Genomic DNA, 19,041 nt, shown 5'->3' with positions numbered 1-19,041 from the left:
AGCACATGGCAGATACCCTGATAATGGGTCAAGATAAAGACTGACCCTGGGGTGGGAGGGAAGGGGACGGAAGTGGGAATGTGAGGAATGTTCTCTTGTCTTCATATGATGTCGTTTGCTGTTGAAAACTCCCAGGTGGAGCCTCATCCAGGGAGCAGGATCCTTAGTCTGTCTCCCTGTTGACCCTACACAAAGCTATTGATTACCCTTTGAAAACTAAAGAGGCTGAGGCTCAGGAGGTGGAATCTGTTACACACAGATACTCCTTGAGCATCTAGGTTGATACACCAGTGCAGATGTTTTGTCCCCCCAGTGTTCCTGAGCAGGGTTCCCTCCTGTCTGAAGGGCTGAGCTAGAGCTCTCCATGCCCCTTCCAGCTGTGTTTGTGTCTTTAACATCCTAGATCTTCAAGAAGCCATCACCAGCCCAGAAACCAGAAAAGGTAAGTGGTGTCTTTGATCCTAATATTGTCAGCATACCTGATACACACACTGCTCTCCACAGAGAGGCCCCCTGATGTGTATGGGGTATGTCCTCCCCACTTCCAACTCCTACCTACCTGGCCAGAGAGAACAAGCAGAAAGAATAGGGTGACAGAGGGAAGGGAGGGACCCCAGAGAGGATGTGAGACTCACAAAATGTCATCCAGACAATGCCGTTACCCAACACCCAACATGGCCTGATCCAGGGCCTTTAGTAGTAAATCAGCATGTAGGGTAGCCTATTTCAGGAACAGCTATGATCCTTCCTGGAATCAATGGGCTTTTTGTCATTCCCAAAGGACTGTTTGTAGGATGGTCCTTCCCAAGACACAGGTGACCTTTTGGAAAAGGATCCTCAGGTTTCAGAGACCTGGACCTCCTCCCTGAGCTCTGATGCATGTTGGGACTCCATTTCCTTGTTCTTCATCCCTGGCTCATGTCAGGGTTAGGGTCTTGGTGGGGCTGGCATTTGGGGACTAGAGGGCTGAGGAGGATGGAGGGAGTCTTGCCTGGCATCAAGCTGTGAGGGAAGGGCAGCCAAGGTGAGCATAGAGACCAAGGGTCAGGTGAGGAGGCTGTGGTAGACCAGATGGGGACCCAAACCAGGCCCCATAGTAGTAGTTAGAGCAGGGACTCATGTCCCAAGATAGAGGGGCCTGGGTCTGATGTCTAGTGGCAAACAGGGTCTCTGCCAAGGCTGGCATCAACACTGGCTGCAGTGGAGCCTGGGGCCGGGGAGGGGGGGCTGGATCTGCCAGAAGCAGGTGAATGCAGCCTTGTAACCTGCTACTGCTGCATCCCTGACAGCCTCCATCACATGGCACAGCCTCACACCCAGCCTCTCCTACAAGGGAAGCCTCCAGGAACCAAGGGGACAGGATAGAGTTTGTTGATATTTTGAGATATCTTTAAACCAAAAGGAGTTGGTGTGTTTTCACATGGAGGCCACTCTCTTACTGTGCCAAGTACTGTTCATTTGTCCCTGATTCTCCAGCAAACATTTGCTGAGTGGCCAGTACTTGACAGTGCCGGGGGAAACAGAAAACCTGTGTCTGCACCCAGGAGCTGCCAGACAAGGACTCTGTTTTCTCTTTCTAGAAGCCATTCCCCGAGCAGGGATATACCGCAGTGATTATCCCTTGCTGTGAATGCCAAGAAGACAGGATAAGACAGATGGAGGTGAGAAAAGTACCCTTAGGAAATGAAGGATAATGGCCTCCAAACTGGGGAGTGGGAGGAAGGAGGAGCCAGTTCCTGTAGCAGAGGCCTGGACTTCAAAATCCTAGATGGGTGGAGATGAGTTTATGGGCACCGTATTTTGGACCGGGGTCTTCCCCCCTGAAGTGGGCTCAGTATTCTGGATGTTGATGACTGGATCACAAGCTCCTAGTTCTCACAAAGGTTATCATCAGCTTTAGCAATTGCCTGTGTTTCACTGACCAGTGATTGGATGAATGAAAATAAACTAAATTACAAGAACCTCATATAGGTCAGTAACAAATATTTCTGAGCCCAGATCTTACCACCATTAAACAGTCCAGAAGTACTCACAGTTCCTGTCTGCTAAGTGAGGGAGGGAGACACCTCACTGCATTATCCTTGGGGCACCTGAGATGTGACAAGGGCCACATGAAGGAGGGAACCTGAGGACACTTCCCTCTTCCCAGTGACTGAGATCCCAACTGGCAGGAGGCTGAGAGATGACAGGGACTAAGGAGGGCCGAGGGTGGCAGATGTCAGGAAGAAAGAACCAGCATCTCTGGGTTCAGCTCTGCCTTCCTCACTCTGGTGCTGCCTCTGTCCCTGTGGGGTCCATTGCTTCCTCCTGGGAGCTTCAAATGGCAGCTGGAAGGCCAGCCCCACGTCTCCCCTGACATCACTGTGGGGGCCCAGGAAAGCCAGAGCTCACCTTCCAAGAGGGAGGAAGTCACCTACCAGGGGCTTATTCCCACTCAGAGGACCGGCTCCACATCCTGTCACCCCCAGGTCCGCTTTCTGGCCTGTTCTTGCTTTTCCTCATCTTTCTCTTTCTCCCCAGTGTCAGGACCCTTCCCCCTGAGCAGCGAGTGGGTCTCTTCCCTGCCTCTCCCTTTTTGCCCCCAAATGCAGGCCCTCTTCCCCCTCCTTCAATCTCCTGCCCGGTCCCCATGCCCACCATGTTTCTTCTTGAGGACCTCTCCTTGGCTACTGCATACCTCCTCCAACCTTTGACGTTTGTTTTCTTTTTTTCCCCCAAAAGCAGCCCCAACATCTCCTCCTACACCTAAAGCACTGATTTGTTCCAGAATCCAGTTCAGTCTGTGACCCACAGAGTCCATCTCCCAACAAACAGAAAAGCTTTTCAAGCCCCCACCCCAGGTGAAGCCTGCAGTGCGGCCTCAGCCAGTGTCGGGGGACACAGCCCTGGGGACACGTGGGAGATGGAGGCGATGCTGCTCACCTGGAGGCAGCGTCTGTGCCTGTAGCTTCCTCACAACCACATCTGCTTTTCAGGGAAAACTGGATGTTTTTTATAACTTTCTTCAGCGCTGCAGCCTGGTGCCTTTGACGCAGTGTCCAACTAGGGACATGGTAAGCAGGACACAGGATGCTGTCTGTGGGCTGGGGTCTTGGTTTTGCCCTTGACGGTTGCCCTCTGGGACTGTAAGTCAAAGAACCCTGTCCCAGCATCTGCCAAAAGGAACATCCCAGAAGTGGAGACCTGGAGGTCATGAGCCTCCAGACGATTCTCCATATGGCTCCCAGGCATTTCCCCTTCATCTTCATCAAGGATGTCAGCTCCTTTTTTCTCCAGAGCAATGCCCAGAACTCCCAGTCCTGAGTGGGAAGGTCCGGAGAGGCCTACTTGCCTCCCATTCACCTCCTCCCCACTACCTACCCACACCTATGGGACTGCTAGCTGCACCCCACTCATGAGATCTTCCTGAACTGGTCACTCAAGTACCGGCAATGGTGGCACATGGTGACACCCCCTCCCCAATGCTGTCTGGCAACACTTAGCAGGGAGCAAAGATGACCTCCTGGGTCATTGCCTATGACAATGGGGAGGAGCCAAATTGTTCCAGTTGTCATCCTTGAAATGTAATAATGCTGGATGCTGGATAATTCTACTGTGCTCTTTCTGTGGGTCAGTTGCTCAACTAAAAACTTTGCATGTTTTCATTGCTTTAATCCTCCCAATAACTGTACAGGTAAATACTACTATTATCCCACAGAGGCTGAGTGACTTGACTAAGGTCACAAAGGCTGGGAGGAGCATAGTTAGACTTGAATTCTGAGCCTGGCTCTACCCTTCTCACTGCTTTGTCCCCCATTTGGGGTCAGCATCATGATCTCATGGTGCTTATCCACAAACCTCAAGAGGTTTCCCTACTCAGCTCCCTGGTGCCCAAGGAGGGCAATGGTTTGCCTGGAAATCATTTGCCTGGCTATTCCAAACTCAGAGCCTTTCTACAGACCAGACCAGACCAGGGGCCTGGAGGACGTTGCAGACCCCGAGTCTTTAATGAGGGCTGCATTGGTCACCTTCCCTGAGTCAAACACTGGCTCTTGGTGACTGGGAACTTGGGTGTTTGGAAGCTGTGGACAGGCCAGAAAGCCTCTGGACACTGCTATTGACACATCTGAGGCACTGCTCACACCCAGCAGAGACATTACCTGGTGACAGAGGTGCCAGAGTTCCAATGGCTCTCAGTCCCAGGTTTGCTTGCCTGGAAGCCCCATTTTCCACCTGATTCCCCTGGAACGTCTCCCCAGAACCACAGCCTCATTATGGTCACAAGAGCCCCATGCCAGCATTATGCCTTGAACAGTAGAGACAACCACCCAGAGATGCTCAGTCAGGAGCAGGAAGGACAGAGCAAGACAGAGATAAGACACCAGATGGGAAAACACCAGATCCTTCCTACCCAGAGAACAGGTCTCTGAAATGGTCACAGTCCCAGGGCTGCTCTTTGCAGCTCATGCTGGAATGGCAGAGTGATGGATTAGGGAACTCACATCCACCCAGGGCTCTGTTAGGTCCCTGCAACACCAGCTCTCAAGTCTGCCCATTAGTCTCTCTGGATTCACAGTGATCTATGTGCTTCCTGGAGGCAAAACGGAGGCCTGAGAGATCAGGGAAGTTGCCACGGTCACCTGGAGAGTAAGTGGCAGCAGCCAGAGCTGGCTGAAATCAACCCTGCTCATCCTGAGAGGGGCTGGGAGCCCGTGACTGTGCCTGGTGGATGTGATCCCTCCCATTCCTCTGCCCCCCTCCCATTTGACCTTATCCCTCCCAGCCATAGTCCTGGGGCTCCCAGAGTTATAGGGTATATTTGTATACCTCCAATATTCCAGTGGATGTAGGAGTCCTGATTTATTTCTTAAAGCCTTTGGTGCTCCGGTCCCAGGCCTTAAAGTAAATCATGGTCTAAGTGACGGGAGCTGGGACCGACAGTCTCTGCAGGCCAGAATCAGCTCCCAATCTCACCCCTGAATATACAGCAAGAGACACACAGCCGGGCCGTGTGGACACAGTACCCAGGAGTATCTTCGTGACTGTCCATGCACTAAGGCATCAGTCATTTACTGCTACCTTCTGTGAAATGACAGTGTCTCTCTACTCTACCACCTGCTAATCTCCAGAGGAATTTTTCTAATAGTGGGCACTTTCAGAATACACAACTTCCTGAGGTTCAGTAGAGAATCCTTTTCCTGACTCTGCAGCTTCTGGAGCTATGATCCTTGGTTCCTGGCCCTCCTCCCTCTACAAGACAGCACATAAATCTCTGCTTCCATAGTCACATTGCCATGTTTTCTAGGGCACATCTCCCTCTGCTTCTCTGTCATGGGACCCTTTGATCCCATGTCGGGCCCCCCTGCCAGATAACCTAGGATTGTTTCCCCATCTCAAGAATCTTAACCACACCTGCAAAAGCCCTTTTGCAATATAACCTACAACACCCATCGGTGTAAAGGATGAGAACCCGGATATATTCAGGGCCATTATTCAAGCAACCATAGCAAACCACTGGACTAGAAGCTTACTTGAGAGCAGGGACTATTTTATTGGGCACCTTGCATCCTTCCCTGCATATAATGAACTGAGGGATATGAAGGCATGAAGGTGTGAGTGTACATAGCATGAATCACACCAAGAAAGGTCCACACTCAGGAGCTGTGGCTCAAAGTGTGGCAGAGTGATGGATTAGGGAACTCATAACTCCTAAGTTCTGGCTGCTTTGGTTGCCAGTGAGATTTTGAGGGTAAGGGGGGACCCTGTGGTCCTGGAGAACCTCCCACTGGAAGTGACCTGGGTGTCTGGGAAAGACCAAGGTATCCTTCCTTCTCTCCATTATGCTGTCTCATAGAGTGTGGAGACATTTCTCTCTCTGTCTGCATCTCTTGGTGTTGAGTGCCCAGTTGTTGCCAGCTGCCAGAGTGCTGAGGGTACTCTGTCTGGCAATCTGGGCTCTTCAGCTGGGAGTCTTCCACTGGGTAGGAGCTGGAGACAAGGAGGAAATGACAGTAAAGCCAGGGCAGTTGCTTGCTACGGACAGATTACACTGGCCCAAAAGATCTGTATCAATGTTTACCCAAACCTAGGGGCCCACGTGTTTCCACAGCCCATCACCCATCTGAGGGTGCCCCAACTTGCCCTTGCTCTGTGGGCCCAGAGCCCAACCTGAGGGTTGTGGTGAGGATTCACCCCTTTGGCATACACTCACCAAGAGAACCTGGTCCTTATTGGGGCTACAGTGGCAATCAGCCCTTGTCCTTACCGCACAGGCTCCCAGGCCAGAAGGAAGCAGACAAATTCAACACCAGAGCAAAGGGAGATGAGAGTCAGAACAACAATGCCTGAACAGAGTCTAGAAACAGGAGTGCAGACTGGAGGCTAGCACCTAGGGAAAGGAAGGGCATCAAGAAAGTCTGCCCTGGAGATCCTGATGGGGCCTGAGTCTGCTCCCCTTAAGCCAAGGAAACCACAGCCTTTTGCACCTAATTCAAGTGGCTTCTCAGTGACCTCACCTCTCCTCTTCTCTTTTCTCTGCAGGGAAGGTGCGTCAACTTCACCTTAGTGAATCCCCACTGTGCACAAATGCTCTGCGGATCAAACATCTGCCTTCAACCCAGCCAGGAGTGCTTCCCCCTCAATATCAACTGCTCAGATCACCAATATCCCCCACCCATATGCCCTCAGCCACCCTCCAGGATGCTACCGCTGATCCCTCCCACTGCCCGGAAGCTTTGCAGAAGTAGTATGTCACTCCCACCTCCATAACCCAACATCTAAGCACCAAAACCCAACATTGTTGAGAGCCCTTTGTGTACTGTGGTGAACGTATATATTGTGTTTTGATTTACAGTCAAAGGAGTTGGAATTTGTTGCTGATCAGCAAGACAGTTTATTTGGTGAGCAGCTTCTCATACTACTGCACTGTATGAGAAGTATCTATCTATATTGGTCCTGCCAGGACAAAGCACCCTGGTGTTTTGTGCATGTAGACATGTTGAGTCCAATTCCCCACAGTCAGTTGTTCATCTGTTACCAAGGGCTAGAATGTATGCAGTTTTAGTCAAATTCTGCTCTCTGAAAATAGCCCAAAATATCTTTGAAGTGTGAATACCATCCTGCCTTCACCACTCACTGGCTGCTACTTAATCTTTTGGCCAAGTTACATAATCTCCCTGTGCTTCGAATTCTTCATTGAAAAGATGGAGTTAATGGTGTCTCCTCTACAGAATGCCGTGAGGATGACAATAACTGCTGCAATGTATTCAGCACAGGGCCAAGTCCCTGGTAAAGATTCAGGTGCTCAGTATTTAATGTCATCCTTTTGTGCCCTGAGAGACAAGAGGATGATAAATTCAGAGATCTAAGCAGTGTCTTGTGAAGTCAGGAGAGTCAGAGATAGAGGACTACCTGACTGGTCTTCTTAGCTCTGGACAACAGGGTATGGGATTGACACACATAATCATTCTTTAAGGAGGCTGCTGACCATACATGGGTTCACATTCCAGGTCCATCACCCACATAGCCTCCCAAATATACCATCACAAAATGTCTTGGCACCTACTAACTCCTGCAGAAATGCTAGTTCCCTTCCTATACCCTTAATATTTCTCATAAAGGAAACCCTTGGTTCCCACCTTCCTAGTCTTTCAAATCTACTCCTCTGCTGGTAGAGCCAGACCTCACAATCTTTCAGATTCCTTTCCCTATAGACTTGGAATACCTAACCAAGTTTTCCTTTGACACTAATGTGCTTCAGGACTATTCATAGGCAAGAGTCTATTGCGAAAATCCCAGAACACAAGGTGAGACTAAAGCATCAGCCTAAACTGCAGAGTCTGAGCAAGAAAGAGGAGATAGCTCACTCAAATGTGCACATATCCATAGAGCAAATCAAGGATCACAGAGATCAGGAAAACATGACATGACACAAGGAAATGAATAAAGCTCTGATAACTGACCCTAAAGAAATGGAGATCTATGAACTGTCTAATAATCGCACAACTAACATCATACTCAATGGTGAAAAGCTGAAAGCATTTCCTCTAAGAGCAGCAGCAAGACAAAGATGCCCATTCTAACCACTTTTATTCACCATATTATTGGAAATCCTAGCCACAGCAGTCAGATAAGAGAAAGAAATAAAAGGAATTCAAGTTGGAAAGGAAGAAAAACTGTCACTGTTGGCAGATGATTGTATACTGTACACAGAGATCCTAAAGATGCCACCGAACACTACTAGAGTCCATCATCAATGAAGTCAGTAAAGTTGCAGGATATAAAAATACAGAATGTTGCATTTCTACATACTAACAGTAAACTACAAGAGAAATTAAGGAAATAATCCCATTATAATTGCATAAAAAAGAATAAAATACCTAGAAATACACCTGCCTATGGAGGTGAAAGACCTGTACTCAGAAAAGTATAAGACACTGATGAAAGAAACTGAAGGTAATACAAATAGAAAGACGCATTGCGTTTATGAATTGGAGGAATTGCATGCATGTGTGCTAAGTCGCTTCAGTTCAGTTCAGTTCAGTCGCTCAGTCGTGTCCGACTCTTTGCGACCCCATGATTCACAGCACGCCAGGCCTCCCTGTCTATCACCAACTCCCGGAGTTCACTCAAACTCATGTCCATCAAGTCGGTGATGCCATCCAGCCATCTCATTCTCTGTCGTCCCCTTCTCCTCCCGCCCCCAATCCCTCTCAGCATCAGACTCTTTTCCAGTGAGTCAGCTCGTCGCATGAGGTGGCCAAAGTATTGGAGTTTCAGCTGTAGCATCAGTCCTTCCAATGAACACCCAGGATTGATCTCTTTTAGAATGGACTGGTTGGATCTCCTTTCAGTCCAAGCGACTCTCAAGAGTCTTCTCCAGCACCACAGTTTAAAAGCATCAATTCTTTGGCGATCAGCTTTCTTCACAGTCCAACTCTCACATCCATACATGACCATGGGAAAAACAATAGCCTTGACTAGACGGACCTTTGTTGGCAAAGTAATGTCTCTGCTTTTTAATATACTATCTAGCTTGGTCATAACTTTCCTTCCAAGGAGTAAGCGTCTTTTAATTTCATGGCTGCAATCAGCATTTGCAGTGATTTTGGAGCCCAAAAATATAAAGTCTGACACTATTTCCACTATTACCCCATCTATTTCCCATGAAGTGATGGGACCAGATGCCATGATCTTTGTTTTCTGAATGTTGAGCTTCAAGCCAACCTTTTCACTCTCCTCTTTCACTTTCATCAAGAGGCTTTGGAGTTCCTCTTCACTTTCTGCCATATGGGTGGTGTCATCTGCATATCTAAGGTTATTGATATTTCTCCCAGCAATCTTGATTCCAGCTCGTGCTTCTTCCAGCCCAGCGTTCCTCATAATGTACTCTGCATATAAGTTGCTTCAGTCATATCCAACTCTTCTCAACCCTTTGGACCCTAGGTGGCCTGGCAGGCTCCTCTGTCCATTGGATTCTCTAGGCAAGAATACTGGAGTGAGTTGCCATGCCCTCCTCCAGAGAATCTTCCAGAGCCAGGGATTGAACTGGCATCTCTCACATCTCTTGCATTGTCAAGCAGGTTCTTTATACTGGCACCATCTGGAATTAATCCTATGAAAATTACCATACTGCCCAAGGAAATCTACAGACTCAGTGCAATAGTTATCAAATACCAACAGCATTTTTCAAAGAATGAGAAAAAGTAATGTAAAAACTTTTGGAAACATAAAAGACCCCAACTAGCCAAAACAACCTTGAGAAAGAAGAATAGAGCTGAAAGGGTCATGTCCTCTGACTTCGGACTATACTACAATGCTATAATAAAACTTGATAGCATTTTGCTAAGTGAAATAAAAAAAAACAGAAAAAGATAGATATTATGTGATCTCACTTTTGTGTGGGATCTTAAAAAAAAGAAAGGGGAACTCATATACACCCAGGGCAGATTCATGTCAATGTATGGCAAAACCAACCAATATAATATTGTAAAATTAAAAAAAAAAGAAAGTAGATGACATAATAGAGATTTTCATTGGAGTAATGAAGTAGAAAGTACCATGTAGAGATCTAAAAATGGACAAATACATTTGATTTAATAAATCAGAGAAAAGGATTAATCAATGGAAAAAAATAATAATAATAAAATAAAACCTCATAAAAAGAGATTATATTTGTGGTTACTGGAAGTGAGGAGTTGGTAGGGGAGGAATTGAAAGAAGTTGTTCAAAAGGTGCAAACTTTCATTTATAAGATAAAATAGTACTTGGGATGTAGTTTATAACATGATAACCACAGTTTTTTGTGGGGGGCGGCACTCCAAAATCACTGCAGATGGTGATTACAGCCATGAAATTAAAAGACACTTACTCCTTGGAAGGAAAGTTATGACCAACCTAGATAGCATATTAAAAAGCAGAGATATTACTTTGACACCAAAGGTCCATCTAGTCAAGGCTATGATTTTTCCAGTGGTCATGTATGGATGTGAGAGTTGGACTGTGAAGAAAGCTGATCGCTGAAGAATTGATGCTTTTGAACTGTGGTGCTGGAGAATACACTTGAGAGTCGCTTGGACTGCAAGGAGATCCAACCAGTCCATCCTAAAGGAGACCAGTCCTGGGTATTCATTGGAAGGACTGATGCTAAGGCTGAAACTCCAGTACTTTGGCCACCTGATGCAAAGAGTTGACTCATTGGAAAAGACCCTGATGCTGGGAGGGATTGGGGACAGGAAAAGGGGATGACAGAGGATGAGATGGTTGGATGGCATCACCGACTCGATGCATATGAGTTTGAGTGAACTCCGGGAGTTGGTGATGGACAGGGAAGCCTGGCATGCTGCGATTCATGGGGTCGCAAAGAGTCAGACAGGACTGAGAGACTGAACTGAACTTAACCACAGTTAACACTACTTATATGGTATGTCTGAAATTTGTTAAGACAATAGATCCTAAGAATTATTTTCATAGAAAAAATATTCTATTTTTTGTATCTGGGTGAGATGATGTATGTTAACTAACCTTTCTATAGTAAGCATTTCACAATATATGTAAGTCAAACTACAATGTTGCATATTTAAAACGTTTATAATGTATATGTCAATCTCAATAAAACTAGAGGGGGAAAGAATCTCAACTAATAAATACAAAATGAATAATAAAATTAAAAATCACCATTTTGCCTGCTGCATAGCCCAAGGAACTCTACTCAATACTCTATAATACTCTATACGGGAAAAGAATCTAAAAAAATGAATGGATATATATACATGTGCAACTGATGCACTTCGTTGTGCATCTGAAACTAACACAACATTTTAAATCAACTATACTCCAATAAAAATATTTTTAAAAGAAGTCACCATTATGAAACCCTTAATGAAATAAAATAAATACTTATCATCAGGAGACACTTAAGCCATTAGCTGGAATGTTATTGGGGGATTTAACAATGAATTAAAACATTGTTGAGAGAAATTTAATTGTGGAAACAGACAGGAAAACTTTATCCCATTGACCAATCTCAGTATAAGTAAAAATACAACTATCAAGTATCATGTGTCTCCTGGTGTGATGCAAAAGGAATAAAATCAACAACAGTTAACCTGAATCTTACCAAGCTTCACACTCTAACCACTAGCTTATAGGAAATTTATGATAGAATAAAAAGTTATTACGAGGTATAATAAAACAACCAAATTTAAAATATGGAAAAATTGGACAAAAATGACTCTGTTTTTTTAACATAAATGGGGTGAAATAAAAGGAAGTCAAACTAAAAAAAAATAAACTGGGTGAGTATAGTAGTAAATAAGAAAATTTCTTCGGATAGCAATAGTTACTCTATATTAAAAATGCCATTCCAATAGCATAAAAAATATAGTATATATCAGGAAGGCACTTGACAAAAAAGTTCAAAACATTCATACGGAAATTTATAGGGAAGATACTAAAAACAGCCCAAACAAATGAAGACATTGCCTTCTTCACTGATAGGAGTCCAGACCGCAGATTCAAATCCCTCAAAATATTTGCAGTTATTGTAATAAAAAATTAGAGGGTTTGGGGGAGAAGGAAGACATGTTCTACTTCTAAAATTTACTTGAGTGAATGGTTTTGTTATCTAAACAAGTCTCCGGGCCTTACACACAGTGAAACCAAATACCGAAATGCCAGCGTTTAGAGCAAAGAAATGTTTGTTGCAAGGAGACAGGTGACTCATGCCTTAAAAACCTCAAACTCCTCAAAAGTTTTCAGCAAAAACCCTTTGATAGAAAAGGTGAGGCAGGAGTGTGGTTTGTTGTTGCAAACTTCTTGGTGTCTGATCTTTCATTCCTAAGGTCAGGTCACAGGTCACAATGTGACTGTAAGCCTCACCAAAATAAATGTCATTCTCCATTTTGACAAGAAAGGGAATGGGAGGCATTTAATTCTGCCTCCTTGCCTCCTTTTAACTTTTAACACTTAATGAATCCCACATGCAAAGCGACATCATTATGCCTCATTTTACTTGTTAAAAATCTCAAGACTCGATTTTCATCCTCTGAGGTCCAAATCCTGTCTAAGAGGAGGGTGTCTGCGCCTGGGCTAGTTACCCTGCCCACGATATTCATCTAGCACCCAGTCTGGATCCTCCCAGGAGTGTCCAGGTCTGGCTGAGGAAGCAGATCTCAGCTAGTGATGCCCTCAGACCCAGGTCTCTAGACCCTAATCGGCTGTCATCACTGAGGGAGCCAGGAACCCAGGACCCTGCTGGCCCTCAGGCTCGTCAGGTCACCCAAAATGGGGGGCTGCGGCCCATGGATACTGTTGCCATCACTACTAGGTCACGGAGGTGGGATGCCGGAGGGGTCGGCCGCTGCTTCGAAGCCTGGGTCTGGTCAGTGGGCAGCCATGATGAGGCCTCGGGAACTCTGCAACACACAACTCTCAGCCTACTTCCAGGCCCCCAGCTCACGTACTGGCCTGAGACCAGAGGGCCTGGAGGGCCCCGAGGAGAGGGCCACAATCCACTTCTCACTGCACTCTCTGTCTTAAAGGCCTCTGGGCAGCTGACTAAGGGTCTCATTCTAACCATCTTATACTAATGGTCACAACACTAATGGCTGTGAACCCAACCCCACCCCATTACAGTTTTTGCATGTTTTTCCATGGAGCAGAGACAAGCCATCCTCACTCAGCCCTTTCTGAATTTCTGGTCCACAGAACTGTGAGCATAACAAAATAGTTTTTGTTTTGTCCTTCAGCTTGTGGTGGTTTTTATACAAAATGGATAACTGGCATGTCCCTCATTTACAAGGGACTTTGACATCCTTGCAGGACTTTATTTCCCTTCTATATCATTCCATCTACTGGGTCACATGAATGACCACTGTAACACCCTATACTCCCAGTTCCTAGATGGCGTCATGATGGTGATGTCCTTATCTAAGCCACCTCTGCTGTGCCCTCTTTCAGTTGATGAAAAATGCAGGATATCTCCAGGATTTTAATGGCTCCAAGAGAGGATTTGAGATGAGGGACAAATGAAGGCCTCATCTTACTGTGCCTCCAAAGATCCCCTGACTTGCCCCGGGGATTGTCCACAGGCAGGACACTGAGCAGAGCTGCAGGTCACAAAGTCACCATGCCAACCTTCCTGTCCCTCATAAGGGTCATCACAGGGAATTCTGCCCTCTGGGGCGGGGGAAGGGCCATCCCCCAAAGCCAGCCATCTTCACCTCTTCGCCCTCAGGGCAGGTACCAGACAAGGCTCACACAGCACTTTTGTGAAAGGGCTGGAGGGGCCAAAGGCCCTGGGAACGCACAGAGGCGGCGGAGGCTGCCATCTGAGGTGGCCTTGAGTTGCCAGCATCCAGTGAGGCCGCAGAGTCAGCCAAAATAAATGGAAAGCTGGGGGCCTGGCATGCCGGGGCCCACGCTCTTTCTGCTACTGGTGTTGCCACCTCCACTGCTGAGCTTGGGGAGCTTCCAGCACAGTGGTCCAGGCTGGAAAGACCTCCACCACCTCAGTTTGGACTGGGGGAAGCTCTATCGCCACCTCATCCAGAACTCAGAAAGCTTCCAGCACCTCCAGGGCCCCAGCACCTGGCACCGAAAGAGCCGGTCAGGAGAAGATAAGAATTCCTGCCAAAGCTCATTTGACCTCTACTTCATCTTGGACATGTGAGTGGCCCTCCTGCCCTTGCCAGTGCCATTGGGTGGTGCTGTCTCTGATGTCAATATGGGCAGGACTTGGCTTAAATGGATGCCAGCTTCTCTGAGGGGAGAGGGCAGAGTAGCCTTGATCAGACCCAAGTAACAGACCTCTGTGGCCTCCTTGTCCTGAATCAGAAGGAATGCCCTAGGCCTTTGTTTCCTGGGACTTTTTCTTTGGGAAATTAAAAAGGTCACCATAGGTTTCTGGATGGCTCTCAGTTTGGCCTGGATCTGTGACGTGTATACCCCTTAAATCGGAGAAGGCAATGGCAAGCCACTCCAGTACTATTGCCTAGAAAATCCCATGGATGGAGGAGCCTGGTAGGCTGCAGTCCGTGGGGTCGCTAAGGGTCGGACACGACTGAGCGACTTCACTTTCACTTTTCACTTTCCACTTTCACACATTGGAGAAGGAAGTGGCAACCCACTCCAGTGTTCTTGCCTGGAGAATCCCAGGGACGGGGGAGCCTGGTGGGCTTCCGTCTATGGGGTCACACAGAGTCGGACACGACTGAAGTGACTTAGCAGCATACCCCTTAAATAGCTGGAAGGACAGGTGATTGCTAAGAGCTGTCTTCTCAGCATGTGGGAGATCACTTGGGGTTTGGGGTTGTGTTTGTGTTTTTGTTTTGTGTTTAACCAAATAACTTCTATTTTACTGGGCCCCAGAGAGACTGCTGTGTCATCTGTTAGGCATTCTCATAGTGTCAGTGCTTAGAAAGTTCTTTGCTTTGCTGGTTCTAAATGTTTTGCTTCTTTGAGCAATTTAGAGACCCACATTACAGTTTCTGTGCACTTTTTGAACAGTTTGGTCTGTCTGCATGTGTCTTTGGGAAACCTGGGCCTCTCATTAAGTACCTTCTGACCCTCAAGGAAGGAAATCGAAGGGTGGATCCTCAGACTGGAGAGACTGCCTTGGTTCCATTTTCAACTCCTCTGTGGGGCTGAGGATAAATTTTATTTATTTAGGATTAACAACAGTATGACTCCTAGTACCAAGGAAAGCACTTTATGGTCCCTAAAATCTTTTACTCTACATCTGTCATCCCCAAAACAATCCCGGAATATAAAGCAGGTAAAGTATTTACATATTCAGTCTTCTGGAAAGTGGTGCAAGCTCCCAGAGATTGGGTGAAGTAGCCCAGAGGCTGGTGGGGATGACAGGACTCAGACTTCTTGTGCTGCCCTAATTCCAGCATCCCAGGTTGTACTTCCTCTGATTCTTCTTATTCTCCATGGAGACTGATGATTGAGGGGATGTGTGCCCCAGCTCACCAGCTCCTAAGTAAAGGCAGCAGAGGTGGGAAGAGAAGTTTCCTCCTCACAGTCCAGTGGAGGGACTGCTAAGACACCCTGGGGCACGTCGTGTCTGATTGCCCAGAGTGTGGTAGTAATTCCCCTTTGGGGCTTTGGGGTTGGAGATGGTTGGACATTGTAGGGGGATGACAGCCTCTTTGGGTCAGTCTTTCCAGAGAGTGGCAATGAGTCCAAAGGGTCTTCTCAGCTGCCATTCTGTTGCAGTGCCCCTGACCACACCCCTGTTCTCTGCAGTCAAGCCCAGTGTGGGCACAACACAGCCCCAAGATGGGTGGGGAAGGGCTCTGGACACAAGTGGGTCACATGAAATAATTATAATTGGGCATTTATTAGGTTCCAAGATGTGCTGGACACTAAAGCACCCAACAGCTTGTGGAACAATGTTCTATTTCTCTATCTTAAGGTTATGAAACAGGTTGAGAGTACTCAATGGTTTACTCAATGTCAGTCAAAGTTAGCTTGCTGCGAAACATTAAGCAGTGGGGAGATGTTCCCCTTTCTTCTCTTCCAAGGAAGGTGTAAGGTAGGGGGACTAAAAACAGCACCAGAGAAATGGCTGCTTAAACCAGGTTGGCCCTACTTTCCACCCCTCTCACTTGCCCCCTTCCATACCTTTTGCCTCCTTTAGCTTCTTAAATGCTGGAGGCAGCACAGGTCCCTCTGACCATAGCTGGTGTAGCTACATAATTCATTGTGAAGGATGCGGGTCTTCCCAAGAGGCTGGGAAGGCAGGAGAGAAAGGGGAGCAACTAAACTCCCTCTACCTGCACTCAAACTCCAGTACTGAAGCTGCTGCTCAGACCCTACCCTTTACCGTCAGTCATGACACTTGCCTTTAAGGCTGGCCAGGACTGAACCCTACTGGATTTTGCAAATGGGAAGGGGATGTGGGGGTGTCCAAGAAAGGGCCCTTAGTACCCACTTCTCAGTGCTAGGCCATCAGGGAGGAGTAGGCTTACAGCTGGCCAGGCTTCTCTGAAAGCACAGCATACTCCTTCAGCCCCAGGGAAAGACCACCACTCCCTAGAAATTGTGCTCATTCATTCTAGCTGAAGAAAACAAACTTAACAAGATTTTCCCGGAGTGTGAGGACAGGCTTCCTCCTGTGGCTGCTTCCTGATACTCCTGGGGAGAGGGGAATAATGACCACTGAGGAGGCAGCCCCAGCTTTGCAGTCAGGCAGATTCCACTCATCAGTCATGTGGCTTGGGCAAATCGCCTCCTCTCTCTGCCTCAGCATCCCCATCTGTACAATGGGATCGTCATACCTATCTCATCAGGTTGTGATGAGGATGAATGGGAGTTTATATGATTTTCCTAGCATGTGTCAGATGAAGTCATGGAGGATGAGCATAAAATAAACTGCCAGGGAAGGCAGAGTTACACCCCCTGGGAACACTCCTGCACTGCAGGGGACCCTGATCCAGCCCTGACTCCCTGGCTCACTCTCTCCCATGTGCCCTTTGTAGGGAAGTGGGGTGCAGGTCAGACACCTCCTCAGACACTTCCCAGGTTCTCTGGATCTTTCATCCCCTGGTGAGCAGGCTTATTCATTCCCTCTTTCCCTTGTTCATCCACTCACTGAAATGATTACTGGAAAACTTCAGTACCCCAGTCACTCACTGTTTTGGGCAGTGGGGATAAGGCAGCAAACAAAATTGAAAAGTCCTTATCCTCTTACAGCTTTCATTTTAGGAGGCAAGAAATAAATCAAAGAGAAATAGGGGACAGATTAGATGGGGATAAACACCAAAGGGAAAACTAGGACAGGAGGATGAGAAATGCTGAGGGAGGGGCTGATCTAGAAGGGTGCTCAGGAAAGGCTGTATGTGGTTTATGTGCTTTGGTCAGCAGAGGACATTGAAACCTGTACCTAATAAACAGTAACTCCCATTCATCTCTCCCAACTGTGGTAACCTCTATCCAATTCCCTGTATCTGTGAATTTACCTAATCTAGGTACCTCATACCAGTGGAATCATACACTAGTTGGCCTTATGTGTCTGACTTATTTCACTTAGCAAAATGCTTTTCAAAGTTCATCCATGTTGCAGCATATATCAAATTTTCATTCTTTTGTGGCTGAATAATATTCCATGTAATATATATACCACATTTCCTTTATCCTTTTATCTGTTGATAAGCACTCTAGACAGCATATTGAAAAGCAGAGACATTACTTTGTCAACTAAGGTCCGTCTAGTCAAGGCTATGATTTTTCCTGTGGTCATGTATGGATGTGAGAGTTGGACTGTGAAGAAAGCTGATAGCTGAAGAATTGATGATTTTGAACTGTGGTGCTAGAGAAGACTCTTGAGAGTCCCTTGGACTGCAAGGAGATCCAACCAGTCCATTCTAAAGGAGATCAATCCTGGGTGTTCATTGGAAGGACTGATGCTAAAGCTGAAACTGCAATACTTTGGCTACCTCATGTGAAGAGTTGACTCACTGGAAAAGACTCTGATGCTGGGAGGGATTGGGGACGGAGGGAGACGGAGACGACAGAGAATGAGATGGCTGGATGGCATCACAGACTCGATGGACATGAGTTTGAGCGAACTCCGGGAGTTGGTGATGGTCAGGGAGGCCTGGCGTGCTGTGATTCGTGGGGTCGCAAAGAGTCAGACACGACTGAGTGACTTCACTTCACTTCACTACCTCTGTTTGCTTCTTAAATTTTGCTTCTCTGATATTTGGTGTATATCTATTTGTAATCTTTTGTCTTCTCAGTGAAGTAACTCTCCCTTAATTATACAATGTCTTTCTTTGTCTTTCATAACAATTATTTATGTAAAGTCTAATAGTTATCCCAGCTCTCTTTGGATTTATCTTTGCTTGAAGTATCTCTTCTCATCCTTTCATTTTTTAACTTCCTGGTGTCGTAACATCAAAAGTGAGTCTCTTGTAGTCATTATATGGTTGCATCTTTCTTTATCCATTATGGCAATTTGTATCCTTTGATTGGAGAGTTTAATTCCCTCATATTTAAAGTAATTACTGATAGGGAAGGACTTTTGCTATTTGTTTTCTGTATGTCTTTTAGCTTTTTTTCTCCCTAATTTTCTCCATTTCTGCCTTCTTTTGTGTTTAATTGTTTTTTTCTTTAAAGTAACAAGTTTTGGTTCCTTTTTTACTTCCTTTGTGTGGAAATATGTTCAGTACTTATTAGAGATATTTTCTTTATGGCTACATGTGCATTAATGGTTACAAATAAATATTTTCATATACAATATGTATATATAATTTTTCTGATTTTCTTTATTTCTTCCTTTTTAAAAGTCCTTATTTTCCTTCAAATATAGTTGACATACATCAAGTATATTTAGATAGCACCTTTATCACATCACACAATTATTACTTCTTTTTTGTGGTGGGAATAATTAAGATCTAGTCGCTTAGAAAGTTTAATGATTATAATAAAATATTGTTGCATGTTCACTACATACATACAATTCACTACAAACTGCATTGGCTACCTGAGATTTATTTGTCAACTAGGTGCAAGTTTGTACCCTTAAGGGTACAGCATTGCTTACTCCCCCAAGAC

At 46.2% G+C, this 19,041-nt stretch overlaps 2 protein-coding genes across 2 annotated transcripts in view; both read left to right on the top strand.

Moving 5' to 3' along the window:
• LOC129555175 (uncharacterized) overlaps positions 1-6,747 on the top strand; it is a 46,247-nt gene extending 39,500 nt beyond the window's left edge. Inside the window, exons 14-17 of the mRNA XM_088842481.1 lie at positions 404-442; positions 1,581-1,661; positions 2,976-3,053; positions 6,520-6,747. Coding sequence (XP_088698607.1) covers positions 404-442; positions 1,581-1,661; positions 2,976-3,053; positions 6,520-6,747 — 426 coding nt within the window. The remainder of the gene's footprint in view (positions 1-403; positions 443-1,580; positions 1,662-2,975; positions 3,054-6,519) is intronic.
• A 7,117-nt stretch (positions 6,748-13,864) lies between these two features.
• ANTXRL (ANTXR like) overlaps positions 13,865-19,041 on the top strand; it is a 38,534-nt gene continuing 33,357 nt past the window's right edge. The window contains exon 1 of the mRNA XM_088842082.1: positions 13,865-14,145. Within this exon, the coding sequence (XP_088698208.1) occupies positions 13,865-14,145 (281 nt within the window). The remainder of the gene's footprint in view (positions 14,146-19,041) is intronic.

Source organism: Moschus berezovskii, chromosome 12, assembly GCF_049115385.1.
Source record: "Moschus berezovskii isolate FMDL1 chromosome 12, NW_MosBer_1.0, whole genome shotgun sequence".
NCBI classification, from domain to species: Eukaryota; Metazoa; Chordata; class Mammalia; order Artiodactyla; family Moschidae; genus Moschus; species Moschus berezovskii.
Note: the sequence above shows the minus strand (reverse complement) of the source record. Positions and strands in the feature narration are given on the sequence as shown.